General features: G+C 55.5%; 7 protein-coding genes across 7 annotated transcripts; 4 read left to right on the top strand and 3 right to left on the bottom strand.

Moving 5' to 3' along the window:
* Positions 1-299: 299 nt before the first annotated feature.
* On the bottom strand, positions 300-1,596 carry TPRL2-1 (Tropinone reductase-like 2; the record flags this gene model as incomplete). Its single annotated transcript, XM_036632553.1, has 7 exons — positions 300-345; positions 447-577; positions 630-686; positions 738-1,276; positions 1,340-1,363; positions 1,427-1,496; positions 1,549-1,596. The coding sequence occupies 7 exons, from the start codon at positions 1,594-1,596 to the stop codon at positions 300-302; spliced, it is 915 nt and encodes a 304-aa protein (XP_036501191.1).
* Positions 1,597-4,244: 2,648 nt separating this feature from the next.
* Positions 4,245-5,671, top strand: mas5 (Mitochondrial protein import protein mas5; the record flags this gene model as incomplete). The annotated part of the gene is made up of 4 exons (XM_036632552.1): positions 4,245-4,280; positions 4,340-4,409; positions 4,466-5,299; positions 5,352-5,671. 4 exons carry the CDS (start codon positions 4,245-4,247, stop codon positions 5,669-5,671), a joined length of 1,260 nt encoding a protein of 419 aa, XP_036501188.1.
* A 453-nt stretch (positions 5,672-6,124) lies between these two features.
* trm82 (tRNA (guanine-N(7)-)-methyltransferase non-catalytic subunit trm82) lies at positions 6,125-7,886 on the bottom strand (the record flags this gene model as incomplete). The annotated part of the gene is made up of 3 exons (XM_036632551.1): positions 6,125-6,509; positions 6,562-7,260; positions 7,318-7,886. 3 exons carry the CDS (start codon positions 7,884-7,886, stop codon positions 6,125-6,127), a joined length of 1,653 nt encoding a protein of 550 aa, XP_036501189.1.
* Positions 7,887-8,357: 471 nt separating this feature from the next.
* Positions 8,358-9,425, top strand: p0 (60S acidic ribosomal protein P0; the record flags this gene model as incomplete). Its single annotated transcript, XM_036632550.1, has 3 exons — positions 8,358-8,531; positions 8,599-9,356; positions 9,419-9,425. The coding sequence occupies 3 exons, from the start codon at positions 8,358-8,360 to the stop codon at positions 9,423-9,425; spliced, it is 939 nt and encodes a 312-aa protein (XP_036501186.1).
* Positions 9,426-9,914: 489 nt separating this feature from the next.
* On the bottom strand, positions 9,915-12,646 carry CGCS363_v000700 (MutS protein-like protein 1; the record flags this gene model as incomplete). The annotated part of the gene is made up of 2 exons (XM_036632549.1): positions 9,915-12,437; positions 12,506-12,646. The coding sequence occupies 2 exons, from the start codon at positions 12,644-12,646 to the stop codon at positions 9,915-9,917; spliced, it is 2,664 nt and encodes an 887-aa protein (XP_036501187.1).
* Positions 12,647-16,078: 3,432 nt separating this feature from the next.
* CGCS363_v000699 (uncharacterized protein) lies at positions 16,079-17,029 on the top strand (the record flags this gene model as incomplete). The annotated part of the gene is made up of 1 exon (XM_036632548.1): positions 16,079-17,029. One exon carries the CDS (start codon positions 16,079-16,081, stop codon positions 17,027-17,029), a length of 951 nt encoding a protein of 316 aa, XP_036500915.1.
* Positions 17,030-19,061: 2,032 nt separating this feature from the next.
* Positions 19,062-22,401, top strand: ams1-0 (Alpha-mannosidase; the record flags this gene model as incomplete). The annotated part of the gene is made up of 3 exons (XM_036632547.1): positions 19,062-19,207; positions 19,270-21,013; positions 21,061-22,401. 3 exons carry the CDS (start codon positions 19,062-19,064, stop codon positions 22,399-22,401), a joined length of 3,231 nt encoding a protein of 1,076 aa, XP_036500916.1.
* Positions 22,402-22,651: the final 250 nt, after the last annotated feature.

Genomic DNA, 22,651 nt, shown 5'->3' with positions numbered 1-22,651 from the left:
GTTCCATTTATGGGGGTCTGTACCCCGCGGCCGTCTCCGACATCCGTTTGCGTTTGCCAAAGTTCAATCATGTTTGCTATCAATTTTGGAACCGGAACCCGCAACGAAGCGATACAACGAAACCCCATCTCACCAACCATCGCAGATACCCGTCAAGACTTCCTGCCTTCTTGGGCAACCTACATTCCCGGGTGATGGCACCGGATTGGACGGGCAATTCCCCATATGACCAACCACACAGTTCTCGGCGCCTCTGGAGCGAGTACCCCGCAGTCCGCTCATTCCTCATGGCCTAAAGATTACGGGTGGGCTTTGCCGATGGGAATCGTAAGCGGGTTCATGGCACTAGGGATCCAGCTATCCGTGAGCTAATGGCCTTGATCACGGGGTGCGCCTCGCGCAGTGGGATGCCCGCGCGGAGGCTTGTCGCTCGGGGTTTGACTTACGACGCGCCGCCATCGACAACCAGGTTTGCTCCCGTGATATAGGAGCTGAAGCCCGATGCGAGGAATCCAGCTACCCGTGCCACTTCTTGTGGATTGCCTGGCCTTTCCAGACCTATGGTGGCCTTTGAAGCCTGCGGAGCCTCAGTCATTAGTTGTTAGGTTGACATCAGGATGTCAACTCACTTCTTGGGTCTGGAGGCTTGCAGGGGGGAACTGGGAGTTCATCCCCTTGAGATCGATCTGTCAAATTCGTCAGCACATTCTTGTCGATCACAAAGTGCCCATTCGTACCCCGTTCAAGTCCAAGCCAATGTCAATCTGGCCCGGTGAGATGCAGTTGATTCTCACTCCTGTGCCTTTCAAGACCGCAACACCAGCCTTCACGACACCAAGCGCAGCATGGCTGGCCACCACATATGCGGGCCCCCAACAGCCGCCGTACGTTGATGCCACGCTGCCGATGACGATGATGCTGCCGTACTTTTGCGTCTTGGGCGCGGCATTGGGGTACGACTTCTTCTCTGTGAGCTTGGCCATGGCCGCAGGCGCGTATTTGAGCGCAAAGAATGGTGCTATCGAATGCGCCTCGAGGCAGCGTTGCAGGTCTGCCGGTGTTGTCTCGGTGATGGATGGCGGACCCAGCAGGCCGGCCGATGACACCCATATATCGAGACGCCCAAAGTTGTTAAGTAACTCGTCAATAAGAACGAGCGTCTCTTCTTCCTTGGCTACGTCGAAGGGGTAAGGGATGATTTTCGTGTTTGGGTGCTCGATGTGGACCTTGTCGACCAAAGGTTTGAAGCCTTCATCGCTGGCCGCCTTGTCGCATGCTGGAAAATGTCAGCCCAAGATAAACCATTGCCGTGAAGAGGGTCTCAAATTGTTAGACTGACCGTATATGGAAGCGGCGCCATGTGCTGCTCTCGCGCGTTAGGGCTACTTATGAGTGATATGACGGCATAGGTGTTGGGAAATCATACCGGCCAGTTCCTCGATGATAGCCTGCCCAACGGGCTGGGCGGCGCCAGTTACGACGCAAACAAATCCGTACTGATCTAAAATGAATCTTCCTCGACGCCAGATAAAATTGCACTTGACTCACGAGCTTTCCATCGGCACGGTAAGGGCTGAAATCAATGGTGGTATCCATGTTAGATGTAGTCGCCAATCATGAAGGTACAACAGTCTGGACAGAATCAACTGGGAAACGACTCGCGAAAAGTCGATGCTGGGTTATGTAAATATTGATTGACGTCCATGATGCTAGATGTAATGGGGAGAATCGCATATCTTCTCACGTCCAAACCATTTATTCTGGTGGTCTGGGCCCGTGGATGGGCTGATGCCGTCACCTCCACGCCAGACGTAAACCAGCCGAAAGATGCTTCTCCGAGGGACATCAACACCCCGATCATGGAGGCGCACAACAACCAATACATCTATCTCAAGCCTCGATAAGAGATAAGACATGAGCGCATGAAGTTTGTATCCTGGCTGCTCCATTTTTCTCTCTCTCTCTCTCTCTTGCTTCAATGTGTACTAAAAGCCAGTCGCAAGCACACGCAAAAACGCGCTATGTCACGACATGGGAATTAGGCCCAGCAGCACATGGGAATGTGGTGGTTTTCCCTGGTGGACGGCCCGCCGCGGGGGTGGGTAACTGCTCGGTCTGTCATTCATATTGGGCTTACGTGATTGGTTGCCAACGAAGCCTGAAGAATGGTTGATTTGCCCCGCCATCTCAATTCGACATTCAATCACATCGCCGCACCTGTTAAGGCTCGTTCCGACAGAGTCATTTCTTGAGATGCCATAACCCATACCTATACCGAGTCGGCATATCCTTGACAAGATTTCTTTCCATTTGATGCCGTAGGTTCGCAGCCATGACCCCAAGTCTGTGGTGAATGAGGAGACAATTGCCAGCATGGACAATGCCCGTTGCGCTCGCAGAGTCTGCAACCAATTCATTCAATGACGGTAGCTTCATGTACTAGGACATGATACAGGACCCCTGTCCAGTCTTCCATGGTTGAGATTGTTCGGCAGGTGTAAATATGGCTATCTTTCTGGTAATCTGAGCACTGACGGCATTTGACACGACGGTTCCTGACCGTTCTTCCCAGCGTCATTCCGTCCCTCGGACGACAACCGTCTGAGCGTCGTGAGATACGCGCCGCTTGCAGATGGCGACGAGATCAGAGAATAAACAGTTGATCAAAGAGATCAGCGAACAGGAGGGTTACATGTCCGCCCCACGCAACCAATGCGGGACGCCCTGCCTTGGGGTGTGAATTGGGTCAAGGGGACCTGACAGCAAGGGGGTTCGCAAAGAGAATTGACAGTTTGAACAGCCCAAAGTCAAAGGAGACAAAAGGCAGCAGAGAGCTTTGAAGGTTGAACTGATGTCGTGGGGGTCCCGCTATTGCTTTGCAGCAGTTTCGGGTGGTCCCTTCAGACAGTTGATTAGCCGGGTTGAAACGTGAACCCGAAGGCACGTATTCGCTTGGCGGTTTGCTGGCACATTCCTGGCTTCGAAGCGCCATTTATTAAATCCTGACCAGAGCTACTGACGGGTAACCTGGCAGTCCTTTCGTCTGCCGACGGTTGATACCGAACAACCATTGGGTTCCGTGTTCCGTGGCATCCTATCGCCGACAGGAATAAAGTCCGTGGGTGAAGCATTGGCACCCAGGAAGGTGTGGATAACGATGACGGATGAGAAATCCAGACCCGCTTAGCTAAGACTTGATCGGGGGGTGGAGAAGAGAGTTCTGCTCGAAATTGTTAGAGGGGTACTTTGGATGCATGGGATAAGAATAGCCTCTGCGGCGGGTTAGGGGAGGACATTCAGGCTGGACGCAGCGAGCGATTGCGCGGTGAAAGACCCTTCAGGACGCAGGAGCCTGGATTTTGCCTGCCTCCCAGGCAGGTGGTTGCCTGCCCAGAGGGTGCCCCAGCAGGTCCAACAGCGCCCAGCACCCAAAGGTAGGTTACGGCGCAGCTGGAGCATGGCAAGCGGATCAGGGTCCTCCTCGGGTTTGCTGGAGGGTCGTTGGAGGGTTGTTGGACCCCTCGGACCGGATCTGGCAGGACATTGCAGGTATTGCATCATCAGCACCGCCACTGTGGCTCAAAAACATTCTACACCTTTCCATGGGATTCAGATTGGGGCCCTTTGGGCGCGGGAAATGCGCAAGGCGACCCGCACTCGCAGCCTGCTTTCTCCCTTTATTTTGAAAAATCCAATGTCCCGTCACTAGCGTAGCCGGTCCATTCAGCCCAGGTAGATTTCCACCCTTTTCGCTCCCCGCCACGAATTGCATCAATAATTGCCTGCCCCCAGCCCGGCCTCGACCTTCCTCAATCTTTTTCAACTTTTCTCGCTGCAACATCTCTTTCCCGTTTACCAGATACCCAGTTGCGCAGACAACTTTGTGCCGACCATTTTCAGAAGGTATGTTTGCAACCTCTCTCGTTTGATTTCCGCCGGCGCAAACCTCAAGGTGAAGGCGAGGTGGCGGATACACTTTCTCTGTTCGCCTTGGTCAGCCAGCCTTATCCTGCGATTCCTGCTGCGCCCAACACCGAGGCCTCCTTCCTGCGCAAACCCTTCTTCCTACAAATTGCACAGGCAGAGCAAGTTCGATGACCAGAGGCCACGAAATCTACAAAACTCTGGCTGTTCGTTTTCGCTGACAGGCTCCGACTCCGCAGGCCCCTCCAAGGACCCTTACCCCCCAAATTCCGATTTCAGCGCCAAGGTTTTAGATAAGGATTACCGTACCGACATACACCATGGTCAAGGAAACGAAGCTCTACGACACCCTCGGCGTATGTTCCCATGGCATATTCTTTGTATGGTCGTTCGGAAATATTAACGTGGGAGACAGGTGGCGCCGACTGCGACTGAGGCGGAACTGAAGAAGGCCTACAAGACGAATGCCCTGAAGTACCACCCTGGTATGTGAATCAAGTTGCGTTGTTCTGTCAGGAGCTTGCTGACGGACTGCAAACAGACAAGAACGCCCACAACCCCGAGGCTGAAGAAAAGTTCAAGGAGGTCTCCCACGCCTACGAGATCCTTTCCGATTCCCAGAAGCGCCAGATCTACGACCAATATGGCGAGGCCGGTCTTGAGGGTGGTGCCGGCGGCGGTGGTGGTATGGCTGCCGAGGACCTGTTCGCTCAGTTCTTCGGTGGTGGCAGCTTCGGCGGTGGCCTCGGCGGCATGTTCGGCGGTGGCGGTATGCCCAACCGCGGTCCCCCCAAGGCCCGCACCATTCACCACACTCACAAGGTCTCTCTCGAGGACGTCTACCGTGGCAAGATCTCCAAGCTTGCCCTTCAGCGCTCCATCATTTGCCCCAAGTGCGAAGGTCGCGGTGGAAAGGACGGCGCCGTTAAGCGCTGCGCCGGCTGTGACGGCCACGGCATGAAGACCATGATGAGACAGATGGGTCCCATGATCCAGCGCTTCCAGACCGTCTGCCCCGACTGCAATGGCGAGGGTGAGACCATCAAGGACAAGGACCGCTGCAAGCAGTGCAACGGCAAGAAGACAATCGTCGACCGCAAGGTTCTCCACGTTCACGTCGACCGCGGTGTTAGGAGCGGCACCAAGGTTGAGTTCCGTGGTGAGGGTGACCAGGCCCCTGGCATCCAGGCCGGTGACGTCGTTTTCGAGATTGAGCAGAAGCCCCACCCCCGCTTCACCCGCAAGGAAGACGACCTCCTCTACCAGTGTGAGATCGAGCTTGTCACTGCTCTGGCTGGTGGAACCATCTACATTGAGCACCTCGACGACAGGTGGCTCAGCATTGAGATCCTGCCCGGTGAAGCTATTGCGCCTGGTATGTTTGACGATCCCGTCGTTTTCCATACGGACCAACTAACAACCTGCAGATGCTGTCAAGATGGTTCGTGGCCAGGGTATGCCTTCCCCGAGACACCACGACTTCGGAAACCTGTACATCCAGTTCAGCGTCAAGTTCCCTGAGAAGAACTGGACCGACGACCCGACGGCCTTCGAGGCTCTCCAGAAGCTCCTTCCCGCCCCGTCTCTGCAGACCGTGCCTCCCCCTGAGGCCATGACCGAGCCTGCCGACCTCGAGGATCTGGACAACAGCGCACAGGCTAAGGTCTTTGGCGGCGCCGGCTCGATGGACGAGGATGACGAGGATGGTCCCCACGGCGCCGAGCGCGTGCAGTGCGCTTCCCAGTAGACGACATAACTTCTGACGATATTTGACATTACGAGCATCTTCGGCGTGTTGGGGAAGGGGGCGTGGATCGAGGCAGTTCTTCACATCTGTTCTATGGAACGGAAATGCATATTTTCCCAGTCACGAATGGATGGAAACGGTTGCATGGAAATGGTAAAGAGAGGCCTGCCATTCGGCGGCTGCATGTGGGAAGAGGCAGCAGCTGACTGGACGCCTCGACTAGATGCGCTGAGTCGGTTCGTCGAGAATGAAGGCTGGATTCCGATGGACCAGCACAGTACAGGGATTTCTGGTCCAGCGCTTGCGTGTTAAAAACATCATTTGGCTTCTTTGCTCGACGGACATCGAGACTTGGTAGGAAGGCGTTCACGGTTTCACGGTCATAGAGGATAATCCGTTGAATCGATTTGATGATACACATGTTTTTTGGTTTTGTCTATTACGAAGATGTGACTATGATGCCTCCGCTGGCTGCTCAGCCTGCTCAGCTTCCTCGCCTTCTTCACCCTGCTCCTCGTTCTTCTTGCGCAAATCTCCAATGTTGTACAGCAGCTTGCGTACTTGTTCCTGGGTCAGATCAAACTCACTCTCCGTCAAGCTCGCATCCTGGGGTACGAAGTCTTGTGTTGTTGAGAAGGCGGCGCCGGTCCACTTGTAAGACACGAGGCCGTTGTCATTAGTGCTCGGCTCCGCCGGGTCAATCGTGACGAGGATGGTACTCAGAGGACTACCGCTGGAGATGGGGGCAACGTGCAGAGGGTTGCCTGGGAGAGAGGCTGTCTGTACGTGGGACAGAGTGTTTTGTTCTGAGACACGGAGCACGAAGATTGCAGGGACACTAAGTAACGGATCAGTGTGAGCACTTCACGACATGGTGAACAGAGACGTACCCCTCACAGACCACCAAAACAACGGACACCGGCAGGCCATTGGCGAGGACAGTGGCAGACAGGAGCTGGGAGACCGCGACCTTGGCAGCCTCCTGTTCGACCTGGCGAACCTGCTCCAAGATGTCGAACTTGGACAAGATGTTGCCGGCCTCCCAGTCCCATACGAACAGCTCACTGTCTCCACCTCCCGAGACGAGAACGTCTTGGCTGGGAAGAGTCAGGGCGCTGACGAAGTTGGTGTGGCCAAGACAGAAACCCTCGATAATATGGGCGTGGGGCATGTAGCGCGAGACACGAATATGCTCATCGCGGTCCGCGGTGATGATGTACCGGCGGGATCCCTTCTCGGCGAGCGTCATGGCGGTGAGCATAGAGACGTGGCCAAGCAGGAGGGTGTGCTCGAAGGTCGGATCCTCCTTGGGGGCGTCGCGCTTCGACTTGTTCATCTCACGCTGCTGGTTCTTGAGGGCGCGGAGGTTGGCTTTGGAGTGCACAGTGAAGTTGCTGGCTTCAGGCTTGAAGGGCTGGGCCTCTGGCGCTTGGGTTGCCGGCCCGGCGGGCTCCTCGGGAGCATCAGTGGAAGCAGGCTTATCAGAGGGGATAAGGGGCAGGGAGAAGACATCGCCAAACTTGTCTGCGCTCAGGATCGTCTCGTCGTCTGGGCAGATGAGAACGGAGCAGGGGCGTTTAGGCATTGTTCTTTACATGTGTTAAAGTCTATCTCACCCAGAAAACGGGAGACGAGGGCTGACATACCTCTGGCTCAGCTCTTTCAAGCCGCCCTTGCCGTCGTGCTCGAGTACCCACAGGCCCTTGTCATGACCTGAGATGGCAAGCAAGTGACTGCCGGTGCTGGTTGTTGTCATGAGTGTGATGACGGGCTGGTCCGGAACTCGCGCAAAGCGATTGCTCTGCTGCTGATGTTGGGCCTTGTTGCCCTTGTTTCCCTTCCTCCTGTCCTTTTTGCCCTTCTTCTCGTTTTCGTTCTGCTGCTGCTGCTGATCTTCGGCCTGCTTCTGAGGTTCGTCCACAACCATAGCATCGCCGTCCTTGGCCTCATCCTCCTTCTCAACCCTCTGGCGCTTGGCTGGTGGGCCATCTGCATCGTTGGTCGGGGAAGCAGGTGTGGGAACTCCTGAGCTCACTTCGATCTCAACCTTTGCTGCGGCGTTGGCGGCCGAGGCAGCTGCGACCTTCTCGACGTCGGGGTGCTTCCATGTTGAGATGTGAGAGCCGTCTTGCAGGCTGAAGGAGTGAATCTTGCCGCCCCTGGCAGCAAAGATGACGTTGCCGCAGGGCTGGACAAAGTTATACGGAATCTTCATCGTGAGTACGGGTTGCTGGAAGTTGAGTAGGCTCAATTAGATCAATTGAGCTTGTCTACACCAGGAACTGAGGTCAGAATAGGACTTTCACTGAAGAACTCATCGGCCATCTGAAATGCGCCCCACCATGGAAGTGAAAAAAAAGATACTTCCAGTATGTATCTTTTTTTCTCGAAAGCTTGGACCACCGTACCTACCCTGCAGCAGCAGATGCTAGACCCTCTCACCTCAGACCTGCAACCCCCGGCCGCCCGTTGGTTGCCCTAAGGTCCAGCGGAATTGGCTGGCTTGTCGGCCCCGGGTGGGTCCACACATTTTCGCGAAGCAGCAGAGAGCAAAAACCTTTTTGCTTCGCGGAGGCTCTTTTTTCTTTCCTGCTACATCACCATTTTGATACCCCAATTTCCCATCAACCAACAAGGAACAAATTCATTTGCCCTTAAACATCCTGCCTTCATAAAATAAGAAGATATGGGGGGCAAATCTGCGAACAAGGCCGGCTACTTCGACAAGCTCAAGGGCTTGCTCGAGGAGTACAAGTCCATCTTCATCGTCTCCGTCGACAATGTCTCGTCTCAGCAGATGCACGAGATCAGACAGTCCCTCCGTGGTGAGGGTGTCGTCCTGATGGGCAAGAACACCATGGTACGTTTTCTCGGGGAGCCAATGGCGAGTCAAACATCGCGCGACACGATGCTAACAAATATTCCAGGTTCGCCGTGCCCTCAAGACCTTCATCCCCGATGCCCCCGAGTACGAGCGTCTGCTCCCCTTCGTCAAGGGCAACGTCGGTTTCGTCTTCACCAACGGTGACCTCAAGGACATCCGTGACAAGATCCTCGCCAACAAGGTCGCTGCCCCTGCCCGTGCCGGTGCCGTCGCTCCCTCCGACGTCTGGATTCCCGCTGGCAACACCGGCATGGAGCCCGGAAAGACCTCTTTCTTCCAGGCCCTCGGTGTCCCCACCAAGATTGCCCGTGGTACCATTGAAATCGTTTCGGACCTGAAGCTCGTTGAGGCCAACACCAAGGTCGGCCCCTCCGAGGCCACCCTCCTTAACATGCTCAACATCTCTCCCTTCACCTACGGTATGGGCGTCGCTCAGGTCTACGACCAGGGCAACACCTTCCCCTCTGAGGTTCTCGACATCTCCGAGGACCAGCTCCTCAAGGCCTTCGGCGGTGCTATTGCCACCATCGCCGCTGTCTCCCTGGCCATCAACTTCCCCACCCTTCCCTCCGTCATCCACTCCTTCTTCAACGGCTACAAGAACGTTCTCGCTGTCGCCATCGAGACCGAGATCAGCTGGCCCGAGATCGAGGAGCTCAAGGACCGCATCGCCAACCCCGATGCCTACGCCTCTGCCGCTCCCGTCGCCGCTGCCGGTGGCGCCGCTGCCGAGGAGGAGACCAAGGCTGAGTCCGAGAAGGACGAGGAGTCTGACGAGGATGGTGGCTTCGGCGGTCTCTTGTATGTTTTCTCCCTACCCCCTTCCAGTGATGTGTTGCAGTGTTTGCTAACTCCTTTCCCAGCGACTAAATGCTTTGACGGGAAATCGGTGTTACGACGGCTTCTATCTGGGTTACGACTGGGTTTACGACGACATGTCGATCTAAAGCACGGCTACATAGATGGGTTGCCGGTCAATTAAGCACATCGCATTTGACGGCAAAACTGGCTCATGACTGATAAAATGGTGAACGTGACATGCTTGAAGCATGCTCGTCTCAAACTCCAAAAGGTTAGTTTCCACTCCTATTTCACTTTCACTTACCCACCTGCGTCCTATGATTATATAAACGTTCAAGAGCTTTTTAACCCTGAATCTTTCTTGATGACACACACATCACCACCCTATGAGGATGCTTCACAAATTTATTTTTCTTCTCGTTCAGCCTATTTTTACTGGGTATCATGGCTAATGTACACAAAGTCGCAGGTCCTATAATACAAATGGTGCCCTATCCAGCGTGTCCCCTTTTGCTTCGTTGCATGTGTGTTTGAGTTGTGATGTACAAGATGAGGCTCTTAGTGATCGAGCACTTGCTTGGCGATCTTGATAGCGTGCTCCGGCAAATCAGCCAGTCGCGCAACTTTCAGAGCATGGCTCTGTCGGTTGATACCCTTCTGTAGCCTATGAATATAGACAAATCCGCCATCTTCGTCCTCCTCCACGTCCGTGCAGTATGTGTCCACGCCTCCGTTCTGTAAGAGCCCCTCGGCCTCGGCCAGGTCTGCCACCTTGTGAAAATGCGTCGCAAAGAGCACACGGCATTGGTTGATTGTGACCAGATGGTGCAAGCATGCGTACGCGACCGCCGCGCCGTCTTCGGGCGTCGTTCCCCTCCCGATCTCGTCCATGATGACGAACGACCGCGGCGTGGCATTGCGGAGAATCTGTGCCGTCTCCATCATCTCCACCATGAAGGTGCTCTGGTCCCGGTACAGGTTATCCGCCGAGCCCACACGGCTGAAGATGGCGTCCACGATGCCCATCTCCGCGTAGTCCGCGGGCACGTAGCAGCCGATCTGCGCGAGTATCGTGATGAGGGCGTTCTGTCGCAGGAACGTGCTCTTGCCGGCCATGTTGGGGCCCGTGATCAGCCACAGCTTCCCGGCTGAAGGACCGCCCACGAGACAGTCGTTTCGGACGAAGCTGCGCCCCTGCTCGTGTAAGCCGCCCTCCACCGTAGGATGTCTGCCGCCGATGATGGTGTGCGCCGACGAGTTGTTGAGCAGCGGCCGCGTCAGCCCCTGCTCCTCGGCGAGCTTGGCGAACGATGTTGCAATGTCGAGCTCGTCCAGCACGGCGGCGTTGCGGCGCAGCTTGACGAGGTTTAAGACGACGGCGGCGCGGAGAGCGTGGAAGACGCGCTGCTCTTCGGTGCGGATGCTGTGCTGGGCCTGTTCGAGCTGCTGGCCGAGATGAGTCCATTCGGGCTCGTGGAACGAACGTGTCGAACGGCTTGCGCTGAGGGCCTTGATGTCGGCGGAGACGGAGCGAGCATCTTTGCCTTTGATGTGGCAGAAGTGGCCGAGAGCGGGGCTCCAGCGGAGGGTCAAGGAAGTGGCGCCGTGGTGTTCGCGGAGGTCTTCCGTGAGTGTTTCCTTCTTGGCATGAAGAGTGGCCAGATCATTGTGGAGTTCGCGGAGAAGTTTGCTGGCGTTCGGCTTCATGATCCACGTCTCGTTGTCGTCGGCGTACGCCTCTCGCACAGAGGTCGGGCGTTTCTTCTTGGCAGCCGCAGCAGCACCCTTTGGCAGGGCGTCGGCGTCTTCTTGTGAGCCTTCCATGCTCACGATTTCCTGCGCGAGAGACATCATTTGTCCTGCCTGGCTCTCTTCGATCTGATGTTGATGGATGATGCCTTCTTCGTCGATGACTTCCTTGATGCGACGTGCCATAGTCAAGGGCTTCTTCAGGTCGAGTCGAGAGCTCATCCGCGATAGGCATGCGGACTCGTCGGATGCTGCTAGAAGCAGCTGCTTGATGCTGTCAGTGGCCTGAGTGGTGTTGGCTAGGGCTACTAGGTCGTCCGGGTCTCCTCGGCCAAGCGCAAACTTCTGCACCAGCCGCTGGGAATCGTGGCTGCGGCGGAGCAGTACAACCACAGCGTCCCGCAAGTCCGGGTCTTCGATGAATCGTGCGACGAGATCCTGCCTCAGCTTGATGACCTCGAGGGATGTTGACGGGGCACTGAGCCAATCATTGAGCAGACGAGCACCGCTCTTCGTGACAGTCCGCCGGATGGCGTGTAACAGGCTGCCGCGGAAGTTCGCATCTCTGATGGTCTGTTTAATTTCCAGGGAGCGCATGCTGTTCTTGTCTATGGTCATAATTTGCATGTTCTCATGACGCTGCGGCGGCTGCAGCTTCATGCTTAGCCCCAGTAGCCGCTCCTTGACGTAGTGGAGGAGCAGACTCCCCGCCATCACCTCATCGTCAGTGAAGGCGTCCCGGACAGGCTGCGGGATCTCAGTCTCGAGCATGGGTGTCCAATCAGAAAGACGCCTTATTTCGCCGAACTGGCTATACGTGACCAGGTGCCGGTCCTCAGCCAGTATGGAAAACAGCCCATGGCCGGTTTGGGTCTGGAGCTCGCTGTCTAAGACGACCTCTCTGGGGCATATTCTCGACAAGATCGAGGGCAGCGCTGTGAGATCGGAAGCCTGAGTGTAAAATTGGCCGGTGGACAGGTCCAACCACGCGAGGCCCAGTGGTAGTGGTTCGGCAGGGTCACCAGCTGCCGGAGTCAGACTCCGGTCAGCGGCTGAATGGGTCGAGTCTTCCCCCTCGCTTCCGGACTGGGCCGCGGCCGTATGGGCATGGACAGCCAGCACATAGTTGTTCGCATATGGATCCATGAAATTCTCATCAATGAGAGTTCCTGGCGTGATAATACGAGCAACTTTGCGATCGTGCATCAGCCCACCAGACTTAATCTTCTCGGGCGCCTTGTTGGGGAACTCTTCAGCAATGGCGACGTAGCGATTCAGGTCCTGGACCAGGATCTTGAGGAAACGGTCCAGCTGGAAGAAAGGGAAACCGGCCTAGCCATCACATATCAGACCTGAGGACGATACGAGCACGGCGTTGAACAAAAGTGAGAAAGATTTACCATAGAAACGGGGCCCGCATTCGTCTTTTTCTGGGCGACCTTGAGGTTGAGCAAGGGGCCAAGCTCCTCGGCGTGCTCAAAGTACAGCTCGTAGAAGCCACCAACACGCGTCAGTAGCACGCAGTTGTCGAACTTTTGCATGTTTTGACGAGCCTGCAGCACCACGGTTGGATAGGCCGGTGCCTCATCTTGCGTGGGACAGGGATCTAACGGCAGCAAGAGTCCCTGGGGTAGATCGTCAAGCTTCACGGTTGACGTTGTTTTCTTGCCCCTGGCAAAGACACCAGCAGGCGATTGCCAGGACGGCATTCCCACAACCCCAACGTCTTGGCCGAAACCCCATCGATAGCCATTGCGGCGCAGGCGGAGAGATGCGGGGATAGACAATCGGGAAGCAGTCAGTAACGGGGGCACCAGGTCATGACAGGCGAGTGTGGTGAGTGATCGGGCCAACATGTGAGCATATCATCAATATGAGCTGTTCGGGAGTGACGTCGGTTCAGGCGTTTGTCCGATTCGGCACAAGAGGAATAGCCCTAAGAAGGTAAGGGTGAAGGGCCTAGGCGCGGCGAGGAATGTGGTGTTGTGACGTTCGGCGGAGGGAAATGATGAGATAATGAGCCGGGTGGAGGGCGGGCGCCGGGGTTGGTTCAGGCTGGACGCGAATCATGCGAGCGGCGTTGTAGTCGTAGAACATCGCGAGATTTTTCGGGACCGTGGCCTCGAATCCGCCCGAATCGATCGGAGCCTATGGGGACCCATAAGGGGGATCTCGCTGGAGGGCGGGCGCCTGACAGGCTGCTGCGCTGTGCTGTGGGGCCGGTAGTCCAGGCGTCTGGGACCGTTCACCTCAGCGTGTTTGCATCGCGGTTCTCGCCGGGCTGGGACAGGTCGCCAGGGGGTGGGGGCCTATGGGAAGGGTTTGGAACGGACCTAGGCACCTAGGCACGCCAGGTAGCATGGCAAGGTAGGTATGGCTACCTAGCGAAAGGGATGGGACGGCGTGGAACGGACATGGAGAGAGAAATGGCATGGCCTGGTCGGGGCGGCGATAAAATTAGGCGACAACCCTGTACGGATGTGTGTCGAGTTGGCCCGAAGGCTTGGGGGAGATGCGACGGACCAAGATAGCAGCAAACGACACCGGCCGATGGTTTGTAAGTCGATGACTGTTCGCCGTACGTTAGGTTTCGTTATCGCCGAAACATCGCAAACCGGATGTAAGATGGAACTGGAGATGCGCGACACGCGAGGCGGAGAAGAAACGGGGTTTATGGAGCAGGGCCACGATCGGAATTAGGGGTCTTCGTTTGTATCCGTTGCAATGCTCCGGCTGTCCTGGTCTGAGTGTGAGGAGTTGTTCAGATAAGGTAAATGATCCATAAGCAGCCCAGCAAGATTCGCTGTGAGTCTAAACAGATGGCAAACAAGAGAGAAGATTCGAGACAGTGTTGGTGCTTTTTCCGGGTACCTGCCTGGTGTGCATCATCGTCTTACGAGAGTCGGTTGCGTCTAGCGTCATTTATTTGGGCCAGTCGTACGTAGGAACGACAATCATGGGCACCGTTGGTGCATTGTTGGGTCCAAACAACTAAGGGACCACAGAAATGGAACTGAGCTGCAGGACCAAAGGACCGCGCTGTTGGAGGCCCGTCTGTAGATTCCATGTCAGTGAGATGTGTGTGTGTATTGGTGGTGGGGTCGAAGCACTGTGTCGAGACTGTATTTCCTCCCTCCTTCCACCGCCTTCGTTTGTAAGTTGGGCCGCACCGCTACAGCACTTTGGGTTGGGGGGGTTGCATAAACACAGTGTTTGGACGGCAGCAGCGCCTAGATGACCACTAACACGCGGTCGACGTGCAGTAGGGGCAACCAGTTGGCAGCTAGGCAGGTCCGTTGGCGCTGCTGTGCGGGCGATGGTCGAATGATATTACCGTCATGTTGAGATTGACAGGGCGGGGGTCGCATCATGGATGGCCATATCATGGCTCGCTAACCATTGTGATCAACGCACCGCTGGGCCCCCAAAAGGGGAACAGTCAGCCCGAGGGAGTGCTCCCAAATGCTCGCTGCAGCAGATGACTGTGGCCTGTAGGCAATCAAAGATGGGCAGACGGTATGGGATGCCGCCACCCCGGAGCACTCTATCTCGAGTTTTGATGGCAGCCGCCAACTTCCCCATGTCCAAATCCAGGCCTGGTAGGCACGCAATGGGAATCATGGTTCCTGAATGGTTACCGGGTTGAAGCCAGTAGCACGCGGCATGGCAGATGACGGAAACATGTCAGGACCCGGCGCGGCTTTCGGGAAAAGAAGGGGAAATAGGGTCTGACTGGAGTCAATAGAAGGTGTGGTGCGTCTTATTGTGCGAGTGTGGCTACTGCAGGATGGGGTGCTTGACGTTAGGTATGCTGGCCCTGCCAACTGATGATACCCTCCCTGAGAACATTATCGTATGTGGATGTGGGAACACGGCATATGGGGAACGTGTGGGTAGGGCAGCGTGGCTTAAGATCGTAGCATGCCATAGCGAGGAAAGTGTATGATGCTTGGATGAGAGTCCACCTTGGTGATGTGAGAATGTAATGAGGTCGGGTCGGAAGGACGCCAGCTGTAAGCCTATGCTGGCACGCTGGTTGCAGTCAGCGGTGCTGGGTGTGTCTGTTGGATGCCAGAATGCCATTGTCAAGTGCGGTCAAGGCATTCCTCGGCTTCGGATTGGTCTGTTAGAGTACCCGAGGGGTGTGCTGCAGGGCATAACAGACATGGAACAAAGCAGAACAGGAGGGCAAAGGGAAGGGGGAAAAAGAAAGGAAAAAATTAAGGCGACTGGATTCCATTGATTGCCTGTCACTGACGGGCAGCCCGCTGGCCGTTGAAGCGGATGGAAGTGTGCAACGAGTCGGTGAAAGTCCCTGCGCGCACGCGGTAGGGCGGCAGGGTACCCTGGGGTACGTATCGCCCTGGCCCCAACAGCACGGCGCGGTTGCCATTCGGTATCGACCGATTTCGACTCCTTCTCAGCCCATTCCCGCTCACTCCCCAAATTTATCATCAGACCCTTGGCCCAAACATGGCAGCATGCGCCGTCATGTTGCCTTTCCGATTTGAAATGTGGCCATGTAGGTATATATCTCTTTTTCAGCGCCCCGTTTCCCCCTCCTTTCCTACCGAGCACTTGGTTTGATACGTCTATCCTGCCTGCCTGTCTGCTCTTCAGCGGATCCCCGTCCACTTACACACCCATCACACCAAAATCCGTCTCATCTGCTGCCACCAGTACAACTACTCTTACACCACCACACCCCCCGACCATCCGTCTCTTCCTCTCGTCTTACTATTACTACCGCCTCTCCTACGACTTTCGAGAGTTGCGCAAATACAATACTTCTTATTACTCACTCGCCTTCTTCTCGAGTGCGTCTATTGCCAACCAGCAAAAAACAACCGAAACAAGAGCGACCCGCCGTTCGCCCATCGATATCCACGATATCAGACATTAGCCGTCTCAACGAGACCGCCGCCCAACAACACATATCACGACAGCAAAGCTGCTTGGAAAAACCACCCTTTATGGCTGCGCATCTACCTACCATCAACTTCAACCCTTTAGCCCCCGTCACGCCTCCCCCCGAACATCTCTCCTTCCGAAAACCCGCCCTTCCGCTGTCTGCTCAACTGAAACGCAAGGCTGCCGAGGCCAACCTCGACGACCATAATGTCCCGATGAAGAGGGAGTCACCATCGCCGTCAAGCTCCCAGCCTACAGCTCAGGCGAAGCCGATCACTATCCCGACACCAAGCCCGGACCCTAGTCAGCCACCGATGGACCCGAGATACGTCGCCATGGTATCACGCATTGCCGCCTACTACCAGCAACGGTGCCAGGCCATTTCCAATGCACAGCAGCAAAGGTGTCAGGCTTGGGCAAACATGCACAGGCAAAAGTGCCAGGAAATGATGCAGGCTGCCATGTTGGTCGTGGCGTGGTACATTCGCGACCGGATTCAGCGGAGACGCCGGAGGCAAAAGCGCCATTTCCGGTCGGGGTTAAGAGCACAGAGCACCCGCTCCCGAGTGGCCAAGGGCGAAGGTGTCCGGCGCTGGGTCATGAATATCCCCGAGGGTCTTCCGTCGCCGCACATCCCGGCGCTAGACGACCTTGCTGACCAAGAGGAGGCTCACTTCTCCATGGACAAGGAGCCCCCACCAGACAAGGACTCCAAGCTGTTCGAGATGGCCGACGGAATGATCAGGAGCCAGTACCGCAAAATCGAGGTGCCCATTCTCGGCGTGCTCGGCTTTGAGGAAAGCGAGAGCGAGAGTGAGAGCGAGGCCGACGATGACTTTGACCAGCCCTTGGATGACGAGCTCGAGGAGGGCGAGGTGGAAGACTACGACGATGAGGAGGACGACCTTGACCTGTATGAAGATGAGGATGAGGAAGACGGCTCGGAAGTTGTTCACAAAGGCACCGGCACCGGCACTGGAAGCCGGGCCAAGGACTCGGGTCTGTCATCTTGATTTGGAACGGCACGGACGGTGTTGGAGGCGCATCTTTACTCATTTTTTTTTCCGGATTTTCTACGGTGTTACGGACATGGACAATGATGTGATGATTGGTTGTTACCCTGGGCGATCTGCATACCTCACTTTCTGGCTACTACGTAGTATAAATATCCCGCATCCCGTCGATAGGAAACAAGACGAATATTTTCCACACATCTCAAGACCAGTTCAAAGACCAGTTCATCTTGTTCCGAGCGCACGCTTTCAGATCGGGCGAACATCGTCCTATTGTGAGCCGTGACCACTTAAGCGAGATGGGTCGGTAAACCTTAATTGGTTGACATCTGCTGATATTCTGGAAGCTTTTTGGCGCCGCGAAATGCACCAAGATGGACCTCGAACCACTTCCACGTTGCCTTCTGTTTTCGCTTGGAGCCGTCCCCATCCCCCGAGCTCCCGTCGTCGCCCCGATCCATGGGGTTTCCGATCAATTTCTCGGTCAACCGTGGATTCCGGAAAACAAATCGCCCTTCGGCTGGTCACCTGGGGCAGATGGGCCGCGAGGGCATTCCGAATCGCGATCGTGCCGCATTTCGCTTGATGGGGATACGATGCTGCACGATGACTTGATTTCCCCAGATATCCACCCCGACTGACAGCCCATACATACAGGCGAATGCATCGCTAAAACACGCGGACAGGACGATGTCTCCCAAGGTTGCACCTCATGTATACTGAGTCTTGTGGAACTGCTGTGCAACTGTTGTGCAACTCTACTCGCATACAGACGACCTTGAATACTACTGTCTCCCTCTTGTTGATGTGTGTGTGGCAGGACGTTGCACTGGCTGTGCATTCTGGTTTCGTCACCTGCCACGACCGCAGCACCACCCTGCAACTGTGTTTGCCCTGCCGTCCTGGTCGGCGATATGATTACCAGCCGTCGCCATGGCAAGAGGCAGGGCAATAGCGACAATAGAGAATGGCAGCAAGAATGGACAACAGGTGGGAGCAAGAGCCTTGCACAGTTTACCTCATCATTTGTCGTGCCGTCTTTTCGCTCTGGCAATATCCCAGCATCTCGCCTTCCAAAGCATCATAGAGTTGATCAGCAGGAAGGCGGCGAGGCATGCATGCTTCCGAAACTCTGGATACCAGCTGCCTTTCGACCCCGACGCAGCTGGTCAACGTCGAAGGTTTCTAGTCAACATGGCAAGCGCTCTCTTCTCGTGTTACTGATGGTTTTTATTCCGTCACGAATTCCATCACCACCCCTTCAACGGTCCTCTGCCACATCGCGTCCTGCATCGTCAACCTTGTGCATCGTGATCGCACTGCCTGGAGTACCTCTGCGGCGTGGCTTGTCTGTCCTCATTCTCTTTTCGTATCCTTACCAGCCTATTCTGCCGAATCACTAGTCATCTGTTCTATCCAGTCCTTCTCCGCGTCCATCACCTTCCTGTCTTAGACTCTGGGCGTTGGATCACCAAGTCGACGAGATGAGGTAAGACACACATTCCCGGTGCCAAACGACCTTATCCGCCGAGGAGCTCGGTGATGCGCCGGCTATCAAGGGGGATCGCATGACGGCTGCGTCACCCTCCATCACACGCCCACCTACATAGTACACCCAACCTCCCCGCACTTTGGCTGCACCGGCCTGTCCCCGCACGCTCCCACTGGCTGTGTTTCAGTGGTCGCCCAGCTGCGCCAGGGTGTTCCCGTGCTCTGCCTTAGCTCCCCCCGGGAGCTTCGAGTCCGTCTTGCTTTCGTTCGATTTCAAGGAAAGCTAACCAGACATCCTTCTCGCAGTGAGCAAAAACAATCAAAGACCCTCAATCAGTACATGAACGACGCCCTAAGAGCTTCACAAGCTATTGATAAGGGCGCATCATCTCCATCACCCACCCCAAGGCCGACCCATCACCATCTCACGGAGCTCCAGCGTAATCGTCGCCTGAACAATCGCTCAGCTCCACCCAGCTCCCTCAATCGATTGAAACAGACCGGCAAGCACGCCCTCGACGACACTTCAGGACAGCCCACTATGGGTGGCGGCAGAGAACTCAAGAGCAAGAGCGACTACCCAGCTCTGGCCCAGCGGCCCGTCGGACAATGGATCTCCAACATCTACAAGGAGAGAATTAACCAGTTCTACTCCAGCGGACAATGGGAGAAATACAACCTGCTGGCGTACGTGAACCCCACTGCGCCCCGTACCCCATCTGGGGAACATTCAGCTAATTGTAGACCAGGATGATGACGGAGGGCACCGCGTCAGGCGAGCCTCATGTCAAGCTGTCCGTCTGGGACGCTCCTGATACCACCCGGCCGACATTCGAAGACGCCGTATCTCACGAATTCAAAAAGACCGAGGTTGGCGCTTGGTTTGGACCGTCTTGGTCCACCCACTGGTTCAAGGTCATTCTGACCGTACCAGAAGAGCTGCGTGACAAGGAGCTACTTGAATTGCACTGGGACGCCAACAATGAGGGCTTGGTCTGGACTGAAGACGGCAAGCCACTCCAGGGCCTCACCGGAGGCGGCGAACGTACGGAATGGATTCTGCCCAAGGAGTTTAAAGACGGCAAGGAGCACACCATTTACATCGAAATGGCCTGCAATGGCATGTTCGGCAACGCTCCCGGCGGAGATTCTATCCAACCCCCGGATCCTAACAAGTACTTCCAGCTCGGTAAGGCCGACATTGTCGCCGTCAACCCCCAGGCGAGAGCCCTCTGGATCGACATTTGGATCATTGGGGATGCTGCTCGCGAATTCCCCAAGGAGTCATGGGAGCAGCACAAGGCCCTCAAGGTCGCCACTGATATCATTGACGCCTTTGAGCTCGGCAACAAAGACTCCATTCTAAAATGCCGAAAGATCGCACAAGAGTACCTTGGTCCAGATGTCGACTCTCACAAAGTCTACAGCACCGACAAGGACCACCAGGTTTACGGCATTGGTCACTGCCACATCGACAGCTGCTGGCTGTGGCCATGGGCCGAGACGAAACGCAAGGTTGTGCGATCTTGGTCCAACCAATGCGATTTGATGGACCGCTATCCCGAATTGCACTTTGCGTGCTCGCAGGCTCAACAATACAAGTGGCTCAAGGAGCTATACCCCTACGCGTTCGATCGCGTCAAGACGAAGGTCAAGGAGGGCAGATTCCACCCGATTGGTGGCAGCTGGGTTGAGCACGATACCAATATGCCCAGCGGAGAGTCTTTGGTAAGGCAGTTTCTCTACGGCCAGCGCTTCTTTGAAAGCAACTTTGGCGAACGCTGCCAAACCTTTTGGCTCCCTGATACCTTTGGGTACTCTGCCCAGCTTCCTCAGCTTTGCCGCTTGGCTGGAATGAGCCGCTTCCTCACCCAGAAACTGAGCTGGAACAACATCAACAATTTCCCGCACACCACTTTCAACTGGGTTGCTCTTGACGGTAGCCAGGTCATCTGCCACATGCCGCCTTCCGAGACCTACACTGCCGAAGCCCACTTCGGCGACGTAAAGCGAAGTGTCAGTCAGCACAAGTCCATGGACCAAGATCACACCTCACTGCTTGTCTTTGGTAAGGGTGACGGTGGCGGCGGCCCTACCTGGCAGCACCTTGAGAAGCTCCGCCGATGCCGCGGTATGTCCGATCAGGTTGGCATGCTGCCTAGAGTGCACATGGGAAAGACCGTCGATGACTTCTTTGACAAGTTGGAGCCCAAGGCCAAGACGTTCGTGACTTGGTACGGCGAACTCTACTTTGAGCTTCACCGTGGTACCTACACTACTCAAGCTAACAACAAGTACAACAACCGCAAGTCTGAAAGCCTACTCAGGGACATTGAGTGGCTTGCCACCATTGCCACTCTGAGCGACAATGGAAAGGACTACAAATATCCCAAGAAGGACATTGACGATATGTGGGAGGCTGTCCTCCTCTGCCAGTTCCATGACTGTCTCCCTGGCAGCTCCATTGAAATGTGTTATGATGACTCTGATGAGGTGAGCACTGTCTTTCGATTCACCGTCGAATCCGCTAATATTGGTAGCTTTACGACAAAGTATTCAAGACGGGCGAGAAGATCCTCAAGGATCTCCACAACGTCCTCGGCGTCTCTACCACTACCACTGGTCGCATCAGCGAGACCGTAGCCTTGAATACACTCCCTTGGCACCGAAGAGAGGTTGTCGAGATTGCTGAGAACGAGGCTGGTGTGGCTTGCGGAGACGGGCAAATGCTTGCCATTCGCCCCTTCAAGGTCGATGAGGAGAAGCCAGCTGTCACAATCGAGGAGGTCAGCGATGGTGTCTTCGTGCTGCAGAATGACCAGCTCCGTGTCAAGGTCGAAGATGGTTACATCACCTCTTTGTATGACCGCGTCGCTGATCGCGAAGTCATTGAAAAGGGAGGCAAGGCAAACCAGTACGTCGTCTTTGACGACAAGCCCCTTTACTGGCAAGCCTGGGATGTCGAAGTCTACCATCTTGACACCAGGAAGGAGCTCACCTGTGGGAAGACCTCCATTTCCGAGCAAAAGTCACACCGTGTCAGCCTGACGACGGAGATCAAGATCAGCGAGCAAAGCTCCTTGAAATCTACGATTACCCTCTCAGCTGCTCTTAAGGGAGTGCAATCATGGGTTGAGTGCCACGCTGAAGTCGATTGGCACGAGGCAATGAAGTTCCTGAAGGTCGAATTCCCCGTCGACGTCAGGAACACCGAGGCATCCTATGAGTCAGCGTATGGCGTCGTCAGACGCCCTACTCACTACAACACAAGCTGGGACATGGCCAAGTTCGAGGTCTGTTGCCATCGGTTCGCTGACTTGTCCGAGCACAACTACGGTGTCTCCATTCTCAACGACAGCAAGTACGGTTTCGCCACCGTCGGCAACTTGATGCGTCTCTCGCTTCTGCGATCACCAAAGGCCCCTGACGGCAATGCCGATATGGGCACACACCAAATCCGCTGGGCCATCTTCCCTCACGAGGGTAATCTCAGTTCGTCGACTGTCCGCGCGGCTTACGCTTTTAACAACCCTCTGAAGTTGCTCTCGGCGCCGGATGCTGCGCAGTCGACCCTGACGAAGAGCCCAGTCACCCTCACTGGAGACGGCTCTTTGGTCCTTGACACTGTCAAGCGTGGCGAGGATGACGAGGACGTCACTCGCGGTGACCTCCCCAAGCGCAAGGGCCGCAATGTCATCCTGCGCGTATATGACAGTCTTGGTGGACAAAGCAAGGGTACCATTGAGACGACTTGGGACGTCAAGCGCGTCTACAAGTGCAACTTGCTTGAGGATGACCTCGAGGAGATCAAGATCGACGATGGAAAGTTCAACATCACCTTGCGACCGTTCGAGATTGCATCGTACCGTCTGGAACTGTAGGATGAATGCCTCAGCGACTGCGGTCTCGATCATGAATGCGACTCGGACATTGCCGAAGTCGACGAAATTGCGACGCCATTTGATGACTTTTGAGAAAGCGTAAAGATGACCTTGGCGGTGTGATCCGGCACCTAATGAGTGATGGATGGATAACAGGAGATGAACATGCTCCTGACTTGAGTCTGAGGACGCGTCAATACCTATGTAAAACAACACTTGAAATCAGAATGACTTTCTAGTTCCTTGATCC

Source organism: Colletotrichum siamense, assembly GCF_013390195.1.
Source record: "Colletotrichum siamense strain Cg363 chromosome Unknown KSG_Cg363_contig01, whole genome shotgun sequence".
Taxonomy (NCBI): domain Eukaryota; kingdom Fungi; phylum Ascomycota; class Sordariomycetes; order Glomerellales; family Glomerellaceae; genus Colletotrichum; species Colletotrichum siamense.
Note: the sequence above shows the minus strand (reverse complement) of the source record. Positions and strands in the feature narration are given on the sequence as shown.